A 20236-nucleotide genomic window follows, 5' to 3' on the forward strand; every position below is an offset into this window, starting at 1 on the left:
GCGCGGTACTTCCCTCCGTGCTCTGTCTTCACACTGCGCAGGCGTGTTGGCTAACGGCTGTTTCCCGTGCCTTCCTCCCATTGGCCGGTTTTTTCTTTAGGGCGGGACTAGCGCGAATTCCAAACGATTTCCTGAATCCATTTTTGTGTAAGGAAGGAATCGGCTCAGAGTTAAAGAGGGAACAGTGCGGCCTATCTATTGTGAGAGGATCTTCCTGCGCCATCTGTTTTGTTTGGAATCACAGGTATTTCCTTCTGAGTGGGAGAGAGGAGGCGGGTAGGCCTTTCTCCTGATTGGCAGTGTTGGAATTCAACCCCCACACTGCCCAAGTCTGCAGTCCTCAATGAGGAACAGTTAGTTTTAGAATAGGCTTCCCCCCTGACTCCTGAAAGGCAGTTGGATTGTATCTTTCTGTTCTCTCTCTATCTTTTTCTGCTCCCATCCTGATTGGTGGTGTAGAATTGATACTCTTCAGGTTGCATGCCTTTGCTGAAGTCTTCTGCATTTCATCTTTGCACTCAGACTCTCTCTACTTTGTATGTTTGAAGAGATGTGTTTGGAGAGATGTGTTTTGGAAATTAGAAGTTATGGAGTTCTAGAGAAATGTATTTATTTACAACATTTATATGCCGCCCTTCTCACCCCAAAGGGGACTCAGAGCAGCTGACAAGATAAATAAAGCCCTAAACGGTCCCGGCCCAAGCTACCTATCCAACCGCATCTCTGCCTATGAACCCACCAGGTCTTCACTTTTTTGCGGAATACCATTAGAGATGGTACTAGTCTAATGTCCGTAGGAAGGGCGTTCCATAGCCGAGGAGCCACCACCGAGAAGGCCCTATCTCTCGTCCCCGCCAGCCATGCTTGAGAAGCAGGCGGGATCGAGAGCAGGGCCTGCTTCTCAATCATGGCTGGCGGGGACGAGAGATAGGGCCTTCTCGGTGGTGGCTCCTCGGCTGTGGAACGCCCTTCCTACAGACATTAGACTAGCACCATCTCTAATGGTATTCCGCAAAAAAAGTGAAGACCTGGCTGTTTGAGCAGGTGTTCGAATAATTAGTGCAATGATTGGTTAATGAACACTGGAATGGAACAATGGATGACGAATCTGGAACATGTTTTTGATGACGAGACGACAGTGAATGGGTATTGTAGTAACTGTTTATTAATTGTGTAATGTGTTAGGTTGTTACTGTTTCTATACTGTAGCACTGAATTTTCGCTGTTTGTATTTGTTGTGAACCGCTGTGAGTCGCCTTCGGGCTGAGAACAGCGGTATATAAGTAAGGTAAATAAATAATAATAAATAATAAATATTTGTCGTGTCAGGGCAACCAGTCAATTATATTACATTTCTAACAGAACAAAGCAAACAAACAGACAAAATACAAAATTTGTGAGTTTGATAGTTGATTCAATCTCCTTTGATCAGTATCTGGCCACTTGGAGTGCTTCTGGTGTTGCTGCAAGAAGGTCCTCCATTGTGCATGTGGCAGGGCTCAGGTTGCATTGCAGCAGGTGGTCTGTAGTTTGCTCTCCTCCACACTCGCATGTCGTGGATTCCACCCTGTAGCCCCATTTCTTGAGGTTGGCTCTGCATCTTGTGGTGCCAGGGCGCAGTCTGTTCAGTGCCTTCCAAGTCGCCCAGTTTTCTGTGTTCCCAGGGGGGAGTCTCTCATTTGGTGTCAGCCATTGGTTGAGGTTCTGGGTTTGAGCCTGCCACTTTTGGACTCTCACTTGCTGAGGTGTTCCAGTGAGTGTCTCTGTAGAACTTAGAAAACTATTTCTAGATTTAAGTCGTTGACGATTTATTTATTTACAACATTTATATGCCACCCTTCTCACTCCGAAGGGGACTCAGAGCGGCTTACAAGATATATATACATACAATATATTATATTATTAGCATAGTACAATATCAGTATTCAATATTACTATATTGTACTATACCATTATATTGGAATATTTTTAGTAAGATTACATGTAATCTATATAAATAAAAATGCTCTGTTCGTTTGTGGGATTAACATAACTTTTTTACATAACAGTGCGCCGGCCGATCCAGTTTTTAATAATGTCTTGATGTACTGCCACTGTTGTTATTTTGCTTATTGTTTGATTTGCTTAGTATTGCTTAGTATTGCCTAGTGTTATGTTATTTTGCTTATTGTTTGATTTGCTTTGTTGTTGTGATGTTACATTCTCTATTGTATTGTGTTTTGAGGCTTCGGCCTGTGTAAGCCGCATCGAGTCCTCCGGGAGATGCTAGCGGGGTACAAATAAAGTTAATAATAATAATAATAATAATAATAATAATAACTCAAAAACCACTGGACGAATTGACACCAATTTTGGACACAATACATCTCTCAGGCCAACGAGTGACCATCACGCATAAAAACACTAAAAAAAAAACACAGCAGAAGAGACTTAAAAAGCCAACAAAATAAAAAAATACATTTCAATTCATGCACAAAACCACATATATACACAAACACACATATATACACAATTGCTTATTGTGTGTTTTTTTGTTTTTGAGTTTTATTTCAACTGTTTGTATTGATTATTTGTTATTGCTTTTGTTTATTGATGTGCTGTGGGCTTGGCCTCATGTAAGCCACACTGAGTCCCTTGGGGAGATGGTAGCGGGGTACAAATAAAGTATTATTATTATTATTATTATTACACAAATATATACACACACACAAAGCACATATACACAGACTGAGCCACAGCAATGCGTGGCAGGGGACAGCTAGTAATAATAATAATAATAATAATAATAATAATAATAATAATAGACTCCTAGAGTTCAAAGGGACCCCCAAGAGTCATTTAGTATAAATATATAATTCTAATAATATATTATTAGTATTATATTGCATTACATTATATTATTAGAATAGCACAGGAGAGAAGGTGGAACTGTCTTCTGCCCCCTCTCACTTCACTCTGGCCCAGAGCAGCAGTTGGTACAGGGGGAGGGGTCCCCAACTGATGACATATGTAGGAGACAAGATGGAACTATCCTCTGCCCCCCCTTTCACTCTGGCCCAGAGCAGCAGTTGGTGCTGGGAGGAGAGGTCCCCAGCTGATGACATATGCAGGAGATAAGGTGGAACTTGTTTAGATCCAATTCTTTCCTATCAAGAAATGTTGTTCTTATATGTAAATCAGGGGCCCTCAAACTTTTTAAAATCAAGGCCAGGTTACAGTCCCTCAAATAGTTCAAGGGCTGGATTATAATTTGAAAAAAACATGAATGAATTCCTATGCACACTGCGCATATCTTATTTGTAGTGTAAAAAAACACTTAAAACAATACAATAATTAAAATGAACAATTTTAACAAATATAAACTTATTAGTATTTCAATGGGAGGTGTGGGCCTGATTTGGCTGATGAGATAGGATTGTTGTTGTGTGCTTTCAAGTCATTTCAGACTTAGGCCAACCCTGAGCAAGGGACAGGTAAATGACCTTGGAGGGCTATATTCGGCCCTCGGGCCTTTGTTTGAGGATCCCTGATGTAAATACACCTTTTGGGTAAAAATTGAACTCTGCCTCTTTGCCTGCTAATCTCAAAATAGTTTTTAGCCTCACAACAGTTCATCTTTCTGCTTGCTGTGAGCTGACTTCTCAGTTAAGTTTGTTGTTTTGGATGCTCTGTTATTTTTGGGAGAATTCCCTAATAGGCAGACGATAAGGATAATAGAAATTGGAAGCCCATGCCGCCTTGTTATTGGCAGGGGGCTTAACTGCTTCTTTGAGGTTGAGAACTGTGCTGGCAGTAGTGCAAATTACCAGTAGATTCAACCAAGCCAGAGTGGTCTCAACTGAGAAGCAGGGCTAAGTGCACCCAACCAATTTACATATAGTGAAACAAACTCTAAAGAAGTCTATACTGGCTCGGTCATCACCCAGGATAATAAGGCTGACAAAATTACCATCTGTCAGCTGCAAAAGGCCACCCTACTCAGATCTGCATGCATTATTCGCCCTGTGTCAAATGATTTGGGAGGGGGGGGAGCAAGAATTATGATATTTATTGGAATGTATCCAGGCTGATGTCAGTCTCCTTGCTCTTTCAAGTACTTTTGTTTTACTTATAGGTGTTCATGACAACTCATCAGCAATTAAGACGGACTACCGTCCACCGAGACTCTGCCAATGCACCACATAGAGTACGAGTGTGTGTGCGATTGCGCCCGGCAGTGGGAACTGGACAGGGTCAAGATGCCCCATGTGTCCGTGGTGTGGACTCCCATTCCTTGGAGATCCTTAACTGGAGGAACGAGATGGAGACAATGAAATACAAGTAAGGTGGACAGAGATTTCTTGATCTGAGTCTGTCATGTTTTGGTGGACATGGGGGAACTCGCTTTGGATTGAGACAGGTTCCATAATATTGGCATTGCCAAGATATTGGCAAAATAGTCTCACCTTCTCCCTGCTCTCATTCCCAAGAACTCCAGTGAATTAAAACCTTACCTTAGGAACTGTACAGCTCATTTATCATTTCCATCTTTCTTTGCTTGCACAAGAAAATGAGGTATGTGATAGCTGGGAAGTCTTGCAAGTGTTTGCAAGACTTCCCAACCATTGGCTCAGGAAAAAGCAGCTGTAGTGGCCAAAAGCATGGTAATGACTTTTCTGGAGATCAGGTGAAAGCCATAAAGCTAGGCAACCCATTGCTCTGGAACAGGGGTTCTCAAACATTTTTAGTCATGGAGCACCTTTGAAATGTGAAGGTCAAGGGAGAATCCTAAATTTCATCTCACAGGTATGTGCTGTATTTGGTAAAATGACAAAAATATTGATGAAACATGGTAGTTTCACAATTTAAACATGCAAAACATTTACGTTTTATCATTAAAAATATAATTTTCTCCATTGATTTCACATTACAGACAGGACTACATGCACAGTCTAGCTTCTGTGTCTGTCTGGCAGTAGGACATATTGTCAGTATGGATTGTGTATCCTTGCAACATTTTGGTTCCCAGGAGCCAACTGGCGAGAGTCTACAGTTTGTGTTTCACATGGAAGGTGCTAAAAGTCCTCTACTCGATACTGTTCTACATGCCGCTCATGGGTGCAAAAAATAACTATATTGAGATCCCCCGCATTTATTTCTAATGAACAAAAGCAGTGGTCTCAACCTTGTGTTCTCCAGTTGTTTTGGACTTCAGGTCCCCAGAAATCTCAGCCAGTTTACAAGCTGTTAGGAATTATGGGAGCTGAGGTTCAAAACACCTGGAGGACCAAAGGTTGGGATCCACTGCTCTAGAGCTTAGGATTGTGGAAGGTGCAGCCAAAGACCATAGGGCCTCGATGTACTATCTCTAAAGCCCCTTGAATTCCATTGAGATTTTGGAGGTTTTGTTACATTTTTTCTTCTAGCAGGTTTCAAAACATAGTGTGCTTTCCTCCACAATCTCTAAAAAAACCTGAATAGTGGCTGAAAATAAGTCACAAGTTCAACCCAAAATATACTTTTCTCTCCCCCAAAGGTTTGATGCTTTTTATGGAGAATCAGCCACTCAACATGACATCTACATGGGGTCAGTTCAGCCTATCTTGCGCCATTTGCTGGAGGGGCAAAATGCCAGCATTCTGGCTTATGGCCCCACTGGAGCAGGTAAATATGAAATGCCACAGAGGTGAAACGAGCCCAAATGGGCTGGGGCTTGTAGTTGGCCATGGGGAAGTTTTTTTTTATTGTTTTTCTTCTATCTTACCATTCTCTTTCTCCTCGGTAGGCAAGACACATACTATGTTGGGAAATCCAGACCAACCAGGAATGATACCACGAGCTCTTCGGGATGTCTTGCAGATGACAAGAGATGCCTCAGTGGATGGGAGGAAATATTCTGTTTCTATGTCCTATCTTGAGATATACCAAGAGAAGGTAAGTGATGACTGACAAACTGCATTGGAAGGACAAATTGAAGTTAATAAATTCACTGGTGGTTAGGAATATGAAAGCTTTAAGGGAGAAGGTGGCTTAGAACATGGCTGTATTTGAAATCAGTAGAACCCAAGAGCCAGACATGTTGAAATAAGTACTATCTAGCAGGTTTTAGTAATGGATACTAGTTATGGTTTTGTACTTTCCTTCATGTTTCCTCTCTTCTTGTGCCATTTGCTGGTAGCTGTTAGGGATTCCTCATCTTCAGAAGAAGGGGAGCAGGAAAGTGTTCAGGAATTAGAGGGGGAATTAGAATCAGAGGATGAGGTTTCGCAAGTGCCCACATTTCTGGAAAGGCTAAAGGAAACAGAGCAGAGACACCATTCCGCTGGAATAGCTGCCAGAAACGCCTAAGTAATTGGGAACTGCCTTAGCACCTCCTGCATGGGGAATTCAGGGCTATAAATCAGAAGCAGTAGTAGTCAGCTTTTGCTGGTAACAAACAACCCTGATGCTTATGCCTTCACTCCCATCTGTACCTGCTTTGAGTCTGCGTTTGAGAAACTGCCTCTGAGGATTTATTGGTCAATGCACGTTGTTTCTTCGTCTGATGTGAGACTGCTGTTTTATTTTGGACTTTTATCAGAGACTTGAGTATTGTGTCTGCATTAAGACTTCTTTGCTTTCTTTTGCATTATACAACTGCGTGCACTGATCTCTTAAATTTTTGCTGAAGTACAGCATTTTTATTTTCAACATGATGTTAAGACTGTTCTTGAGGGGCAAAACAGGACAGAAGCTTTCAGTTCTGGAAAAAAATGTTAAACTGGACTACCAGCTTTTTAAGGAGATGAGTGATTTAGTTGCTGTTCAAGGTTGCCAGTGCTGCCTCTTCTCTTTGGCTACAAATACCTGCAAGTTGCTAACTTCATCTGGATTGGTTCCTGACTGCAGTGACAATGAAGATAGGTGAAGTGTAGAATGTGGGGAGGAGCAGAACAGCTGCATAGATAGAGGGAGGTTGAAAAAGAGAGAGCAGGACAAGATTATGGAAGGACAAAACAGGTAGACTGGAATGGAAGGGTTGCGGGAGGGAATTAGAGAAACTTCTGGGAACAATTGGGAAGGGCAGCTAGAGAAAGGCATGGACAACTGTAACCCTCTATGCCAGACACTAGATTAATGGGACTACCCTGGGTAGTTCAACCAAATATTAGTGTTTGCTTTGACTACAGGTGTGGAAGTCAAGATCACTTTGGTGCAATTGGTAGTAGCCAACTGTGACATGAGGGGTTACAGTGATAATAGTTATTGGCTGTCTGCTTGTTAGCTTTTGAAGCTCTTTTTGGCCTACATCTTCAGCCTTAGCCAATATAGACTGAGGTGAATTGCAGTTCAAAATGTATATGGGCAGGTTGCTTTTGGTAATTTCCGATGAGGAGGAAGGCCTAAGTAGGAGGCAGAATTAACTAACAGAAAGTAGCAGGCTCCCCCAGGGGATGAATGCTGCTATCTTGAGGGAAGGCAAGAAAGTAATCTTGAATTCACTTGGGAACATAATGCGTAGAAAACCAAAAACAGCTTGGAAAAAGACCTGCAGGTCTATGCATGGATAGTATGCATTCCCATACTACCTTTGAGAAACGCCTTTGCTGGCAGGCACTAGCTTTTGTCAGAGAAGAAATGGATACCCATTATTCTAGTCCAAGAAAGCCAGCTATAATCTCTGTGCATTGCTGAGAAGCAAAAAGATACAAAGACTGGAGCTTTTAGGCATCCTTTAAGTCAATGAAGATTTGTAATCCCACAGGTTTTGGATCTCCTTCAGCCATCCCTTCAAGACTTGCCAATCCGGGAGGATCGCAACCACCACATCTTGGTGCCGGGCTTGACCCAGCGAGAAATCACAAGTTTTGCTGACTTTGAGAGTCACTTCTTGCCCGCCAGCTGCAATCGGACAGTGGCGTCCACACAGCTGAATCAACGCTCCAGTCGGAGTCATGCTGTGTTGCTGGTGCGAGTGAGCAGAACAGAAGGCTGGCCGCCATCTGCACACCGGGCCGCCAAACTTTGCCTCATTGACTTGGCTGGCTCAGAGGACAACCGTCGGACTGGCAATCAAGGCCTGCGCCTGAAGGAGAGTGGTGCTATCAATACCTCACTTTTTGTCCTCAGCAAGGTGGTTGATGCCCTCAACCAGGGCCTGCCCCGAATACCCTACAGAGACAGCAAACTTACCCGTCTTCTTCAGGTAGTTGGGAGAGGATGTGGCTTCCCCAAAGGGTTATGGGTTTATTGATAACTGGTGTTGATGGATGTTTTCTTCCTCCTGAGTATCTTTCATCTTCCATCCAGGATTCTCTCGGTGGTAGCGCTCACAGCGTGATCATTGCAAACATTGCACCTGAGAAGAAGTATTATTTCGACACACTCACAAGCCTCAATTTTGCTGCCAAGTCCAAACAGATTATGAACAAACCTTTCACACAAGAAACACTGCCTGAAATTGGTAAGAGAAATGCTGGGCAGGAGTTGGCTTGCACTGATGCAGTTTATGAGTTCATATGGAACCTGAATATGACAAGTTGTGGAAAAGAAGATGTAGGGAGGGCAGGATCCCCCCCCCCCCCCCCCCCGGAAGGAGATAGATCTAAAAATACACCTGAACCTCTTTTGATCTGCCTATTTCCCATGGAGTAATATACATTTTGAGATTATCTGCAACTTTAAAAGGGTGAATGTTTTAAAGGAATAGTTATAAATTTCATTCTTGGAGAAGGGCCAGATTGTAAGCCACTCTGAGTCCCCATCGGGGTGAGAGAGGGCGGGGTATAAATATTGTAAATAAATATAAATTCAGTAAGTAAAATTCTTTCATCGCTTTCTCCCATTATATATAAAGAATTGTCTTTATTGAATATATCAACTTGAAATGATGTCGATGTGAAGTGGCATTGTGATTTTTATTGCCTATACTTTCATATGCAAATTCTTTTCTAGTTAATTTACAAAATTGTTCCAAAAGTGTAATAAAATCACAATTAATATCAAAATACTATAAGCCACTGGAGCAGTCAGTGGTGGGAGAGTGGGAAAGGGAAGTCAAACTGGAGAAGATCTTATGTCAAGGCAGGAACTAGATTGATGTGGGTACCATGAGTGCTGTATATACTTGAGTATAAACAGAGTTTTTCAGCCCTTTTTAGGCTGAAAAAGCCCCCTTGGGCTTATACTCGAGTGAAAGTTATTTATTTTTCTCTGTTATTATTATTTTATTACATTTATTAGTCTATTCTTTATTTTTATTATTATTATTATTATTATTACATTTACATTATTTTACTCTTATTATTTTTTACATTTATTATTTTACTCTATTATTACATTTACATTATTTACACTATTATTTTTTTATTGCTTTATTCTACTTATTAATATTATTACATTTATTATTTTACCCTATTAGTACTGTTAGTATTACCTTTCCATTTTTTTACTCTATTATTATTTTATTACATTATTATTTTGCTCTCTTTATTATTATTGGAAGGATACATAAGCACATTTACATTGAAGAAGGTTAGAATAATGGTTCAATCAGAGTTGGATAATCTTATCTTCAATGTAAATGTTCAAAAACATTTAACCTACTGATGCCTCAACTAATGTTATTTTATAGGTATCTTTTAAAAAGAAATTTACCAGTAGCTGCTGCATTTCCTACTCTGGACTTAAACTCGAGTCAATACTTTTTCCCAGTTTTTTTGTGGCTAAATCGGGTGACTCGGCTTATATTTGGCTCGGCTTATACTCGGGTATATACGGTAGTTAATTCAAGTATCAGCTATGGTGACATTAGGTCTTATCTGTTTAGTTAGGAAGTTGAAATGTGTCTAATAAATTGAAATGTCCTCTTTCTCAGAAGTTTCCAAGAGACCTTATGAAGGTACCAGCAATGGTGGTCCCAAGGCAAAGAGACTTTGCATAGAGGAGGAACAACCAGACGCGGTTGTGGAGAAGCCACTCAGGTGAGGCTTTAAGGAGTTTACTGATTTTGATGTAAGGTCTGGCAGGGGTTGGGGTTTTTAGCCAAGGAACAACGGCTCTGCTTTGTAGCTCTGGAACCTGATAATAGCCTCTGTTGTTTCTCCTCACTAGTTCTCTGCTGCCCCTAAAGGACCTGGAGCCATCTGTGGTTGAAAGGCTGCTACGAATAGAGGCCTTGGAAAAAAAGAATGCTGGAGCTGGAAGCCGTGGGGCGCCCCTCATCAACACACCGCGCAAGGAGCGCATTACTCTTTTGAAACAGTTGGATGAGACTATGCGTGAGCTGAAGGTGACAGGCTTTGTGCTCCCCTTTTCTTCTTTCTGAAGGAGAAGTTAGTAACTTCTGGTCCTCCAGATAATTTTTGGTGACAGTTCCCCTTCCTAGCCAGCATAGAGGATGAGGAACATGATGGAAATTGCTTGTAGTATGGAGACCAATGATGCAAATTCTTCCCTAGTTGGTTTACAAAAATTGTTCCAAAAGTGTAATAAAATCGCAATTAACAATGTCAAAATACTACAAGCCACTGGAAGCCACCTTCATTAGTGGAGCCCAGGTCATTTTATCATCTCTAATTAGGCGGCCTTACAAATTTTTCAAAGCTAGTTGGTTTTGCCTGTCTCTTAACCCATGAAATGGAGTAAGAAGCATGTATTGTTTTAGCAAAGATCACTTTTCTTCCCTTGTCAACATTTTTTTTTCCATATCGGGAGCAACTTGAGAAACTGCAAGTTGCTTCTGGTGTGTGAGAATTGGCTGTCTGCAAGGACGTTGTCCAGGGGACGCCCATATGTTGTGATGTTTTACCATACTTGTGGGAGGTTTCTCTCATGTCCCCACATGGGGAGCTGGAGCTGACAGAGGGAGCTCATCCGCGCTCTCCCCGGATTTGAACCTCCGACCTGTTGGTCTTCAGTCCTGCCAGCACAAGGGTTTATCCCATTGCGCCACCGGGGGCTCCTCCTTGTCAACATGAATATGCTATAATGGAGCCAGGTATTGTGTAGGCTGGGCAGAAAGCCAGTGTTTGGCTTTCTGTGTTTTTTTTTTAAATTTTCAAGTTGCAACAATGGGAAATCGGGAGCTAGAGTAGCTGTTAGTCCAATAGAAAGCATGTCATATCTTTCTGGCTTTAAATACACTTTCCTTGAGCAGTGAGAAACCCACTCAAAACATCCCACCCTCCACTAGCACCCTGGAACTTTATGCTACTTCCAAATGCTTTTGTTTTCCTCTGCAGTCCCTCTGATAATGATACAAGGTTCCATGACAGGTTCCTCTCATGAGAGATTTATTGGGGCGGGGGGAGTCTTTGAATTCTAGATATTATTTTGATTCAGGCATTCCTTAAAGCCTGGATTTTATTTTAAGGGTCCTCCAGGATGGAAAAAAAGTGAGAGGCTGTTTGTAATATGTTTGTTGGGCTCACAGCCCTGATGTTGCATTTCATGTTTCTGGTGGTAAGCAATTGGAGCTTCCACCCCATAATCATTGAAAGTGTCCTGCAGTTTTCTGATGGCCTCCCTTTTCTGCAGATTCTGCAAGCAAAACATCAGGAACTGCAAGCCGTGGCCCAGCAGAAAAAAGCTCTTGCCCCTCAACTGCCTGCCAGGCCCAGGAAACAGGCAACCGTGTTGCCTCTCCAGAAAGGTGAGGGGACACCAGTGGGGTTTTTTTGGGGTGGGGGTGGGGTGATATGAAAGTGAGGACTCTGTTTTTTGTCCTCTTTTTGTTTGCACCTTGAAAAGTCCTCACTCCCTTTCTTTTCTCCCCAGTGGAGGCAGCTGAGAAAACTCAAAAGGTGGAGGCAGAAGAAGAGGAAAGCCTTACCCTCATAACGCAGAAGAAGAACAATCGAAAGAGGAAGGTATGGAAGGGGGTTTGGGGTCTGCCTTAGAGAAGAAGCCCAGTAGATGACAGCAGCAGCAGAAGTTGTTGAACACTGTTTTTGTCACACTTTTCTTCCACTATTTCATTTATTTATTTCCTATATTTATACCCCGCCCTTCTCAGGGCGGTCTAACAAAAGCATCATACGATGCTAGCATCATAAAAACAACCACAGTACAATCAAAATATTAAAATAACAATTAAAACAATTAATTACAACCGCTTTCCAATTTGGTTTGTGTTGGAATTCAACCCCACACTGCTCAAGTCTCAAGTCCTCAATGAGGACTTAGTTTAGTACAGACTAAGGGTTTCCCTTCCCCGTGTGTCCTGAATGACAATTGGGAATGTATCTTTTTCTTCTCTCTCTCTGCTCTTATGAGCCACCGCAAACTAGGCTCCTGCGGGAGCAAACCTTGCCAGCACGTCCCTGACGTCATGAGGCTGCGCCTCTCGCCCTGCCCCTTTCTCAGCCTCTTTCTCCGTGCCAGAGTGGTTTTTCCTTTGTTAGGGCAGCATTGCCAGCGTACTCTCTCGGTTGGCAGAATTCAACTGAGAGAGTATGCTGGCAATGCTGCCCTAGCAAAGGAAAAACCACTCTGGCACGGAGAAAGGGGCGGGGAGAGAGGCGGAATCTCATGACGTCAGGGACGTGCTGGCAAGGTTTGCTCCCGCAGGAGCCTAGTTTGCGACGGGTCTTATTATGAATGGTTGCTTAAAATGGATACTTTTCTACTGCACGCTTTTTGAATCTGACTTCCATCTCCTTACATTTCAGTATGAAGAGTATGTGTTGTGTGCTTTGAGATCTCTCTCTGTTTATGTGTCAGGAGGGATGTATTGATTGAGTTTCCCTGCGTGGTCAGCCTGTGAATCATACATTTGGTATATTCCTGTGCAAGCGCAGGGAGCAGTGGACACTCACGAGATTGTTTTTTACTGTTAAAGAAGCTCCGCCCACTCTCCCCGACCACATAAATAGCCCAGCCGCGGGGCTACTGCCCAGTTCTTTTAATCCGCCGCTAAAAGCAGCAATGGAGATAAAGACTACATAAATAAGCTAAGAATAATATTAAATTAAAAGAAGAAATGACTACTTCCTTCAAAAAGTGTGTATCATGCCCAAATAAGATCCCAGATCATGATACACACCTTAATTGCTTAATATGCCTGGGAGGGGGAACGCCTCTCCCAAGCGTGTGACATCTGCAAGGCGTTCACATCACAAACCAAAAAGAATAGAGAGTTGAGACTAAAAGCTGCTCTCTATGAGCAAGCCCTTCTCCCATCTACACAAATAACGCAAAAAGAAACTTTTGGAGTGTCTCTCACAAAAATAAATAAGAAAAACCTTAGATTGGTGGTAAGAGTAGTTCAGACCCAGTTCTTGATTATTAAGAAATGCAGCTAGTTCTTTATTATTGTAAAAAAAAAAACCCTTTGTGATTTTTTAAGATTGGACTCTGCATGTTTGCCTCCTAAGCGATAAATTCTTTACAGCCACATCACGCTTTGCTCGCCAACTTTTGTATCCCGTTTGTTTTTGGATGCTCTGCTGTATATTTTAGGGTAGTTTTCTCTAACAGTTTGAATGTCCCAAATGTTGTTGGATTCCAGTTCTCATTTATTTGTTTGTTTGTTTGTTTGTTTACATCACTTTTATCCCGCCCTTTTTAGCCCAAAGGCCGGGCGGCATACAGAATGGCAACTATTAGATGCCCCATATACATGCATATATCAGTTAAAAAGCAATAAAATACATCATAAAATCCATATAAAACCATAGAAGCTATAAAATCTATAAAAATCTATAGAAAAACAATGTCTTTCAGTCCAGTTCCTCGTCTGCTTATATTCATCTTAGCCATTCCAAGTTCATATTCCAATCATTGTTCTTGACCATTGGCCATGCCATCTGAGACTGATGGGAGAAGAACTCTAACAACATATGCAAAGCTTCAGGCTTTTACATTTAATTTATATACGGTCTACCTTCCAATTACAGGACCAAAAGTAGCTCACAATACGAATTAGATGGTGTGAATTTTTTAAAAAAACACCCAAAACACTTGAACAGGGAATTGTTTAGAAGCTTGAAAGGGCGATTAAAACAGCATAATGCAATTAACCCAAAATAAAAGACCCTCTGAAGCAGGTCATTGTAAATCAGTGGAGATATTTCCCCCCTAAAACTCCTTCACCTGTATATGTCTCTTCATGCGAAATTATGCACATAAACCATGAGCATAACTGGTGGCACTCAGTTGTTTACTTTAGTCTAACACATCGAATCTACGATTGTTCAGAGGTGTTTTCAATAAAAGGATATGGATGAAACAGGAGAGGGGCTAATCATAAATAGCCTAAAGATGTCAGCCTATGATTTTACCTTTTCCTTTTGATGTCTGTCCTTCAGGCTTTGGGTTTTGACTCTGAAAATGAGGCTCCCCCTGAGTGGGAGATGAAGGTACGCCCTGACCTTTTGGCTCGTGGCAAAAAAAACATTTTGGACCTTCTGAACAATGGCTCTGAAAAGGATCTTATGAGCCTACATTACATCGGCAAGAAGAAAGCTCAGCTCATTATAAGCTGGAGAGAAATCTATGGATCGTTTGAGAAGGTCAGTGAATTCTGAAGACACAGTTGCTCACAGAGAGAATAAACCAAAGATTGGTATCCCTGAGCCTATTGTACATAGTCAGTTAAGGGGAAGTTCTATTCATCAAGGTCTGGTTGGTGGGGGACTGGTTTTAAATGAATCTTTCTTCAGCATGTAAACTCAATAGACTCACACCTGAAGTACAGGGCACCAGCTGATTGTTGAGTCGGTGACAAGAAAGGAAGAGCCAGTCATTCTTTTAAAAACAAAGAGCTAAATCTGAAGAATAAATTTATTGATTTATTTGCAGTATTTGTAACCCATCCTTGTCAATCCGCATAGGGGGAATCAGGACAGCTTACAATTTGCAGTCATTAGATGCCAACAAAGAAACAGAGCACAACAATTAACATGAACAGATCAACAATAATAAAAATACATTAAAAAGCAATAAAATACATTAAAAATATTGGCCCTTAAAATATTAACACAATAAAGTCTGAGTTTGCAGAAAGACTGTATGACTCCCAGAAACTCTCAGCTAGCGTGGATACTAGTGGATTTTGGAAATTAGGATATAAAAGGATAGCAGTTTAAAACTGGATCAAAGCAAAAGCCCACTTGGTCCATCATCCTATGTCGGGTGCCAAGTCAAGTGCTTTTTGGAAACTGTCAGGTGTGTCATGAAAGCCGAAAGCCCCCATTACTGCCTTCCATTAACTAAGGGCCCTTCCACACAGCCATATATGCCAGAATATCAAAGCAGAATATCCCACAATATCTGCTTTGAACTGGGTTATCTGAGTCCATACTGTCATATATTCCAATTCAAAGCAGATAATGTGGGATTTTATTCAGCTGTGTGAAAGGGGGCTGAGTTTCCAAACTGAGATTTCCTTCCACAAATGTAGCAGTGTTTACAAACTTGGCTATGATATCTATCTTGATAGTTTGTCAGCTATCAAAGACAGCACGTGTCTGAGTAATAATCCCTAAAGATACAAGCAGGAGAGAGTTCTTGTACTCTTCTCATCTTCCCCATAGGCAACTAGTTGGCCAGTGTGGGAAGAGAATGCTGGGCCAGAGAGACCTGTGTTTTGAGCCAGCAGAACTCCTTCTGTAGGTGCAAGCAGCCTTTGAATGTGATGGGATCAGTGTGAAATTGGCCTTCCGGAAGATGAGAGTGCAGCTTTTGTTGATAAGTTTAGATAATGATAAAGAATGCTGAGAGGCCTGATGTTTGAAGGGTGAAATTTGTCCACCTCAGCAGGGAAGCAGTTGTTGTGACTACTCATGATAGATCAACTTATCTTTCTCACTCAATGATAGTGGGCATTGTCATATCTTATAGTGTTAAGTTAGTTGTGCTTTATATAACGTACCATTTTTCATTGCATAATAGTCACACTTAAAGCCTTTTTTATATATAAAAGGGGGGGGGGGTGTGACTATTTTATTTTCTGGTTTCTGGTTTGTTTGTGTGTTTTTAAAAAACAACAACAGCCAAAAACCCACTTTATCTCCAAGGGACAGGGATGATCCAGCCTCAAACAAAAAGTTCCGTTTCTGCTTGTTTGCTTTTTTAAAACTGCCTTAATTCGGAGGAAGGAGAGAAGATTCACTCTTCCTTTCTTCTTTCTCCGAAGGCAACACAGTTTACAAAATCTGAAATGGAGCTCTTTGGAGGAAGGAGGGAAGATGTAATGTTTATGATTGTATTTTAATGCACTTGTTTTATTGTATTAGGATGTTTTGTATCTTACTATTGTATTTGAATTTCATGCTGTAAACCGGCCTGAGTCCCTCTTAGGAGGTGGAAAAGAACGGTATACAAAAACTGTAAATAAATAAATAAATAAATAAGATCCAAGTTCCAGAAACTTCCATTTCAGGTTTTTAAGCTGTCTTGCTTGAAGGAAGAAGGGAAGAGTTGAACTACAGAGGCCTCTATTTCATAGTTTTTAAACCACCATGCCTTTGGGGAAGGAAGTGGGAGGCAGCCCCAAACAGCTCTGAGACGAGAATCACAGAGTTGGAAGAGACCTCATGGGCCATCCAGTCCAATCTCCTACCACGAAGCAGAAAAAATCGTATTCAAAGCACCCCGACAGATGGCCATCCAGCCTCTGCTTAAAAGCCTTCAAAGAAGAAGGCTCCACACTCCGGGACAGAGACTTCTACTGCTGAACAGCTCTCACAGTGAGCAAGTTCTTCCTAATGTTCAAGTGGAATCTCCTTTCCTGTAGTTTGAAGCCATTGTTCCGCATCCTAGTCTTCAGGGCAGCAGAAAACAAGCTTGCTCACTCCTCCCTGTAACTTCCCCTCACGTGGCCATCATGACTGTTATGCAATGAAATCTGGGTAACTCTGCTGGCTGTCCTAAATCTTGTTGCCATGTGTGTCTTCAAGTCAGTTCCAACTTGGGATGATCCAGAGGAGAACCTATCACAAGGTTTTCTCAGCAAAATGTGTTCAGAGTGGGTTTGCCTCCTTTCACTGCTTAGACCTTGTTGTTGAAGTATTTCACAGTGGCAAGGTACCATGAAGTCCACCTATTGGAAACGCTTCTCTTGTCATGGAGACTGTACTCTGAACAAAATTTTAGATTGTGCATGAGATCATACCTTCATGCAGGCCTGCATCATTCTACAAGATTCTTGTCCTTTGTCTGTTCTATGGAATATGCCTGCCCCCTGAATCATTAAGCCAATGTAGTATCAACATTTCTTTTTCTCCCCCTTTCTCCAGGTGGAGGACCTTGGAAAGATCTATGGCATCTCCCCTAAGCAAGTAGCATCCTTTGTGCAGGTATGTATTTAGTTCTGTTTACATTAGAACAGTAATGAGCAACCTTCAGCCTTCCACACCTTTTGTAAGTATCGTCACTTATATCTGGGTATTCTACAACCCCGGAAAGCTAACAAGTTCCTCATGTGTTTATTAAAGGGATTTTTTTTAAAAAAAGATTTATTACAGAGATCTATTTTCCATTAGACTTTTTCTTGAAGATCTGTCTTATAGATATTGGAAGGATAGCTGCATTTCCCTGTTTGTTTATTTATCGTGTCAGGGGCAAACCATTGCATTTTTAACAAACAAACAAACAGACAAACAGACAAACAAAACACAACGTTTGCAAGCTTGGTAGTTGATTAAATGTCCTTTGACCAATAGCTGGCCATTTGGAGTGCCTCTGGTGTTGCTATAAGAAGGTCCTCCATTGTACATGTGGCAGGGCTCAGGTTGTATTGCAGCAGATGGTCTGGTTTGCTCTTCTCCACACTCACATGTCGTGGATTCCACTTTGTAGCCCCATTTCTTAAGGTTGGCTCTGCATCTCGTGGTGCCAGAGCACAGTCTGTTCAGTGTCTTCCAAGTCGCCCAGTTTTCTGTGTGCCCAGGGGGGAGTCTCTCATTTGGTATCAGCCATTGATTGAGGTTCTGGGTTTGAGCCTGCCACTTTTGGACTCTCGCTTGCTGAGGTGTTCCCGCGAGTGTCTCTATAGATCTTAGAAAACTATTTCTTGATTAAAGTCGTTGACGTGCTGGCTGATATCCAAACAGGGGATGAGCTGGAGATGTCACTGCCTTCGTCCTTTCACACATTTCTCTGAAGTACAACCAACCCAAAAAGTTGTTGTACCTTAAAAACGCACAACTTTATGGTGATACAAGCTTTCATAGAACACCAACTGCTTCATTAGATTCATGAACTGTTGTGCTAAATAGGCGCAGAGAAAAAAATAACCCTAAACATTGTAGACAAATGGTCATGACACACGAGCAGAATAAGACTTTCATAAACAAAGTCAGGAAATTTATTAATTTCAGAAAAAGTAAGCGTACCTCTTCTGACATTCAAACCTGAGACTATGGTTAATTGACTACGGCCATGGATTTGAAATCGGTTTACAAACCTGATTTCTTTCAGATCACTTACCATATATACTCGAGTATAAGCCAACACAAATATAAGCCGAGGCACCTAATTTTACCACAAAAATCTGGGGAAATGTAGTGGCTTGTATATAACCCAAGTGTGAGAAATGCAGCAGCTACTGGTAAATTTCAAAATAAAAATAGATACCAATAAAATTACATTAATTGAGGCATTCGCAGGTTAAATGTTTTTAAATATTTACATAAAACTAGTTTAAGATAAGACTGTCCAACTCTGATTAAACCATTATTCTAACCTTCTACAATGTAAATGTGCTTATGTATCCTTCCAATAATAAAGAGTAAATAAATATAATAATAACAGTAATAATAGAGTAAAATAATACATGTAATAATAATAGAGTAAAATAAGGGAAATGTCATAATAATAATCAATAGAGACAAATAATACCTCAAACAAACTAGAGTTTTTTCTCCCACCCTGAACATTTCACAGATATATAAATCCCAATTGCATAGTTTCCAAACTCTGAGGATGCCTGCCATAGATGCAGCCAAAAAATCAGGAGAAAATGCTTATGGAACATGGCCATTACAGCCTGGAAAACTACAGCAACCCCTAGTAGCTTAGATTTTTGATATGATTTACAATACAGGATGTGAGGAAAGGGAGAAAACTAAAATGCTGCCTTTTTTGGAGTTGGTGCACATTACTATAGGTATGAGCCACATTTCTACTTCCTGTAGGCAGGTCAATTTGGAGCAGGGTCTTCTTGTCTCCATTATGCTCAATGAGAAATACAGTTAGCGGAAGTTGTTTTACAAGAGGAAACGCAGAAGGGCAGTATTAGATTTCTAGCCAGCAGATCTTGTGATCAGACATAACTAAGAGCTATGGATGGTTTTATTACCCTGACAGTTGCATTTATGTGTTTACACAACTGTGTGTGTGTGTTGTCTGGTATGAATAGTTGCAGGATTTAACATTCTGTCCTCTTTTCTGTATTTCCTGCAGGCAAATATCTTGGAACATTGTGGAAAAATTTTGTAACCAGATCTGATCTGCAGAACTACAGCCCTATATCCTTGTTTTAATTCATTGTGACTGGTTTTCCATTTTGTTTAGCTTCAGTTTAATATGCTGATATATGTGTGTGTGTGTATGTGTGTGTGAGAGAGATCTCATTCTGGCAATTTGTCTTGTAATTAAGGCAAGGCTCATAATGTAACAAAGAAAAAATAGTTTTTTATACAGGAAAGTGAGGCAAAAAGATGCATCTGTAGCAAAAATGAATAGTTAAAAATTGATTAGGCAGGCCTGCTGGAAAATATTTTGTATTTTTAATAACTCTTTTGATATTTGGTGATGTACTGTTTTTAATATGATTTATGTTTAAAGTGTGGTTTTACTATTGTAGTTATAAGGCACTGTATTTTTGCCATTATCTATGTGTAAAACTGCTTTGAGTCCCCATAGGGGTGACAAAAGCGGTATATAAATACTGTAAATAAATAAATAAAATTTGTAGAAAATGTTTCTATTTCTAGTTTTTATGGTTTTATTGTGCTTTTTAATTTTAATAAAATACACACAAGAAGAAAATAGTCAAAAATTCAAAAACGTTTTGTGGTTTCAATACATGCAAATTAAGGAATATTTTAATTTGGAAAAGAAAATAGGTTTTGGAGAGAGAAAGACTTTCTGGGATAATATATTGAATACCGAAAGGAAAACAATTACTAAGATATATGATAAGTTAATTGGATGGGCAACGGAAACGGAGGAGATAAAAAACTCCATGATTAAATGAGCAAGAAATGTCAGCAGAACGATTAGTTTAGAGGAATGGACAAAAGTTTATGACAAAACGTTTTAAGATATACTT

At 40.8% G+C, this 20236-nt stretch overlaps 1 protein-coding gene across 1 annotated transcript; it reads left to right on the forward strand.

Annotated features, from left to right (window-relative positions):
- Positions 1–102: 102 nt before the first annotated feature.
- KIF22 (kinesin family member 22) lies at positions 103–19891 on the forward strand. The gene is made up of 13 exons (XM_060780253.2): positions 103–244; positions 4115–4320; positions 5516–5643; positions 5765–5913; positions 7724–8164; positions 8269–8422; positions 9836–9941; positions 10072–10249; positions 11497–11611; positions 11737–11828; positions 14268–14471; positions 17199–17258; positions 19366–19891. The coding sequence occupies exons 2-13, from the start codon at positions 4121–4123 to the stop codon at positions 19399–19401; spliced, it is 1863 nt and encodes a 620-aa protein (XP_060636236.2). The 5' UTR covers positions 103–244; positions 4115–4120; the 3' UTR covers positions 19402–19891.
- Positions 19892–20236: the final 345 nt, after the last annotated feature.

This window comes from Anolis sagrei, chromosome 6, assembly GCF_037176765.1.
Source record: "Anolis sagrei isolate rAnoSag1 chromosome 6, rAnoSag1.mat, whole genome shotgun sequence".
Classification (NCBI taxonomy): Eukaryota; Metazoa; Chordata; class Lepidosauria; order Squamata; family Dactyloidae; genus Anolis; species Anolis sagrei.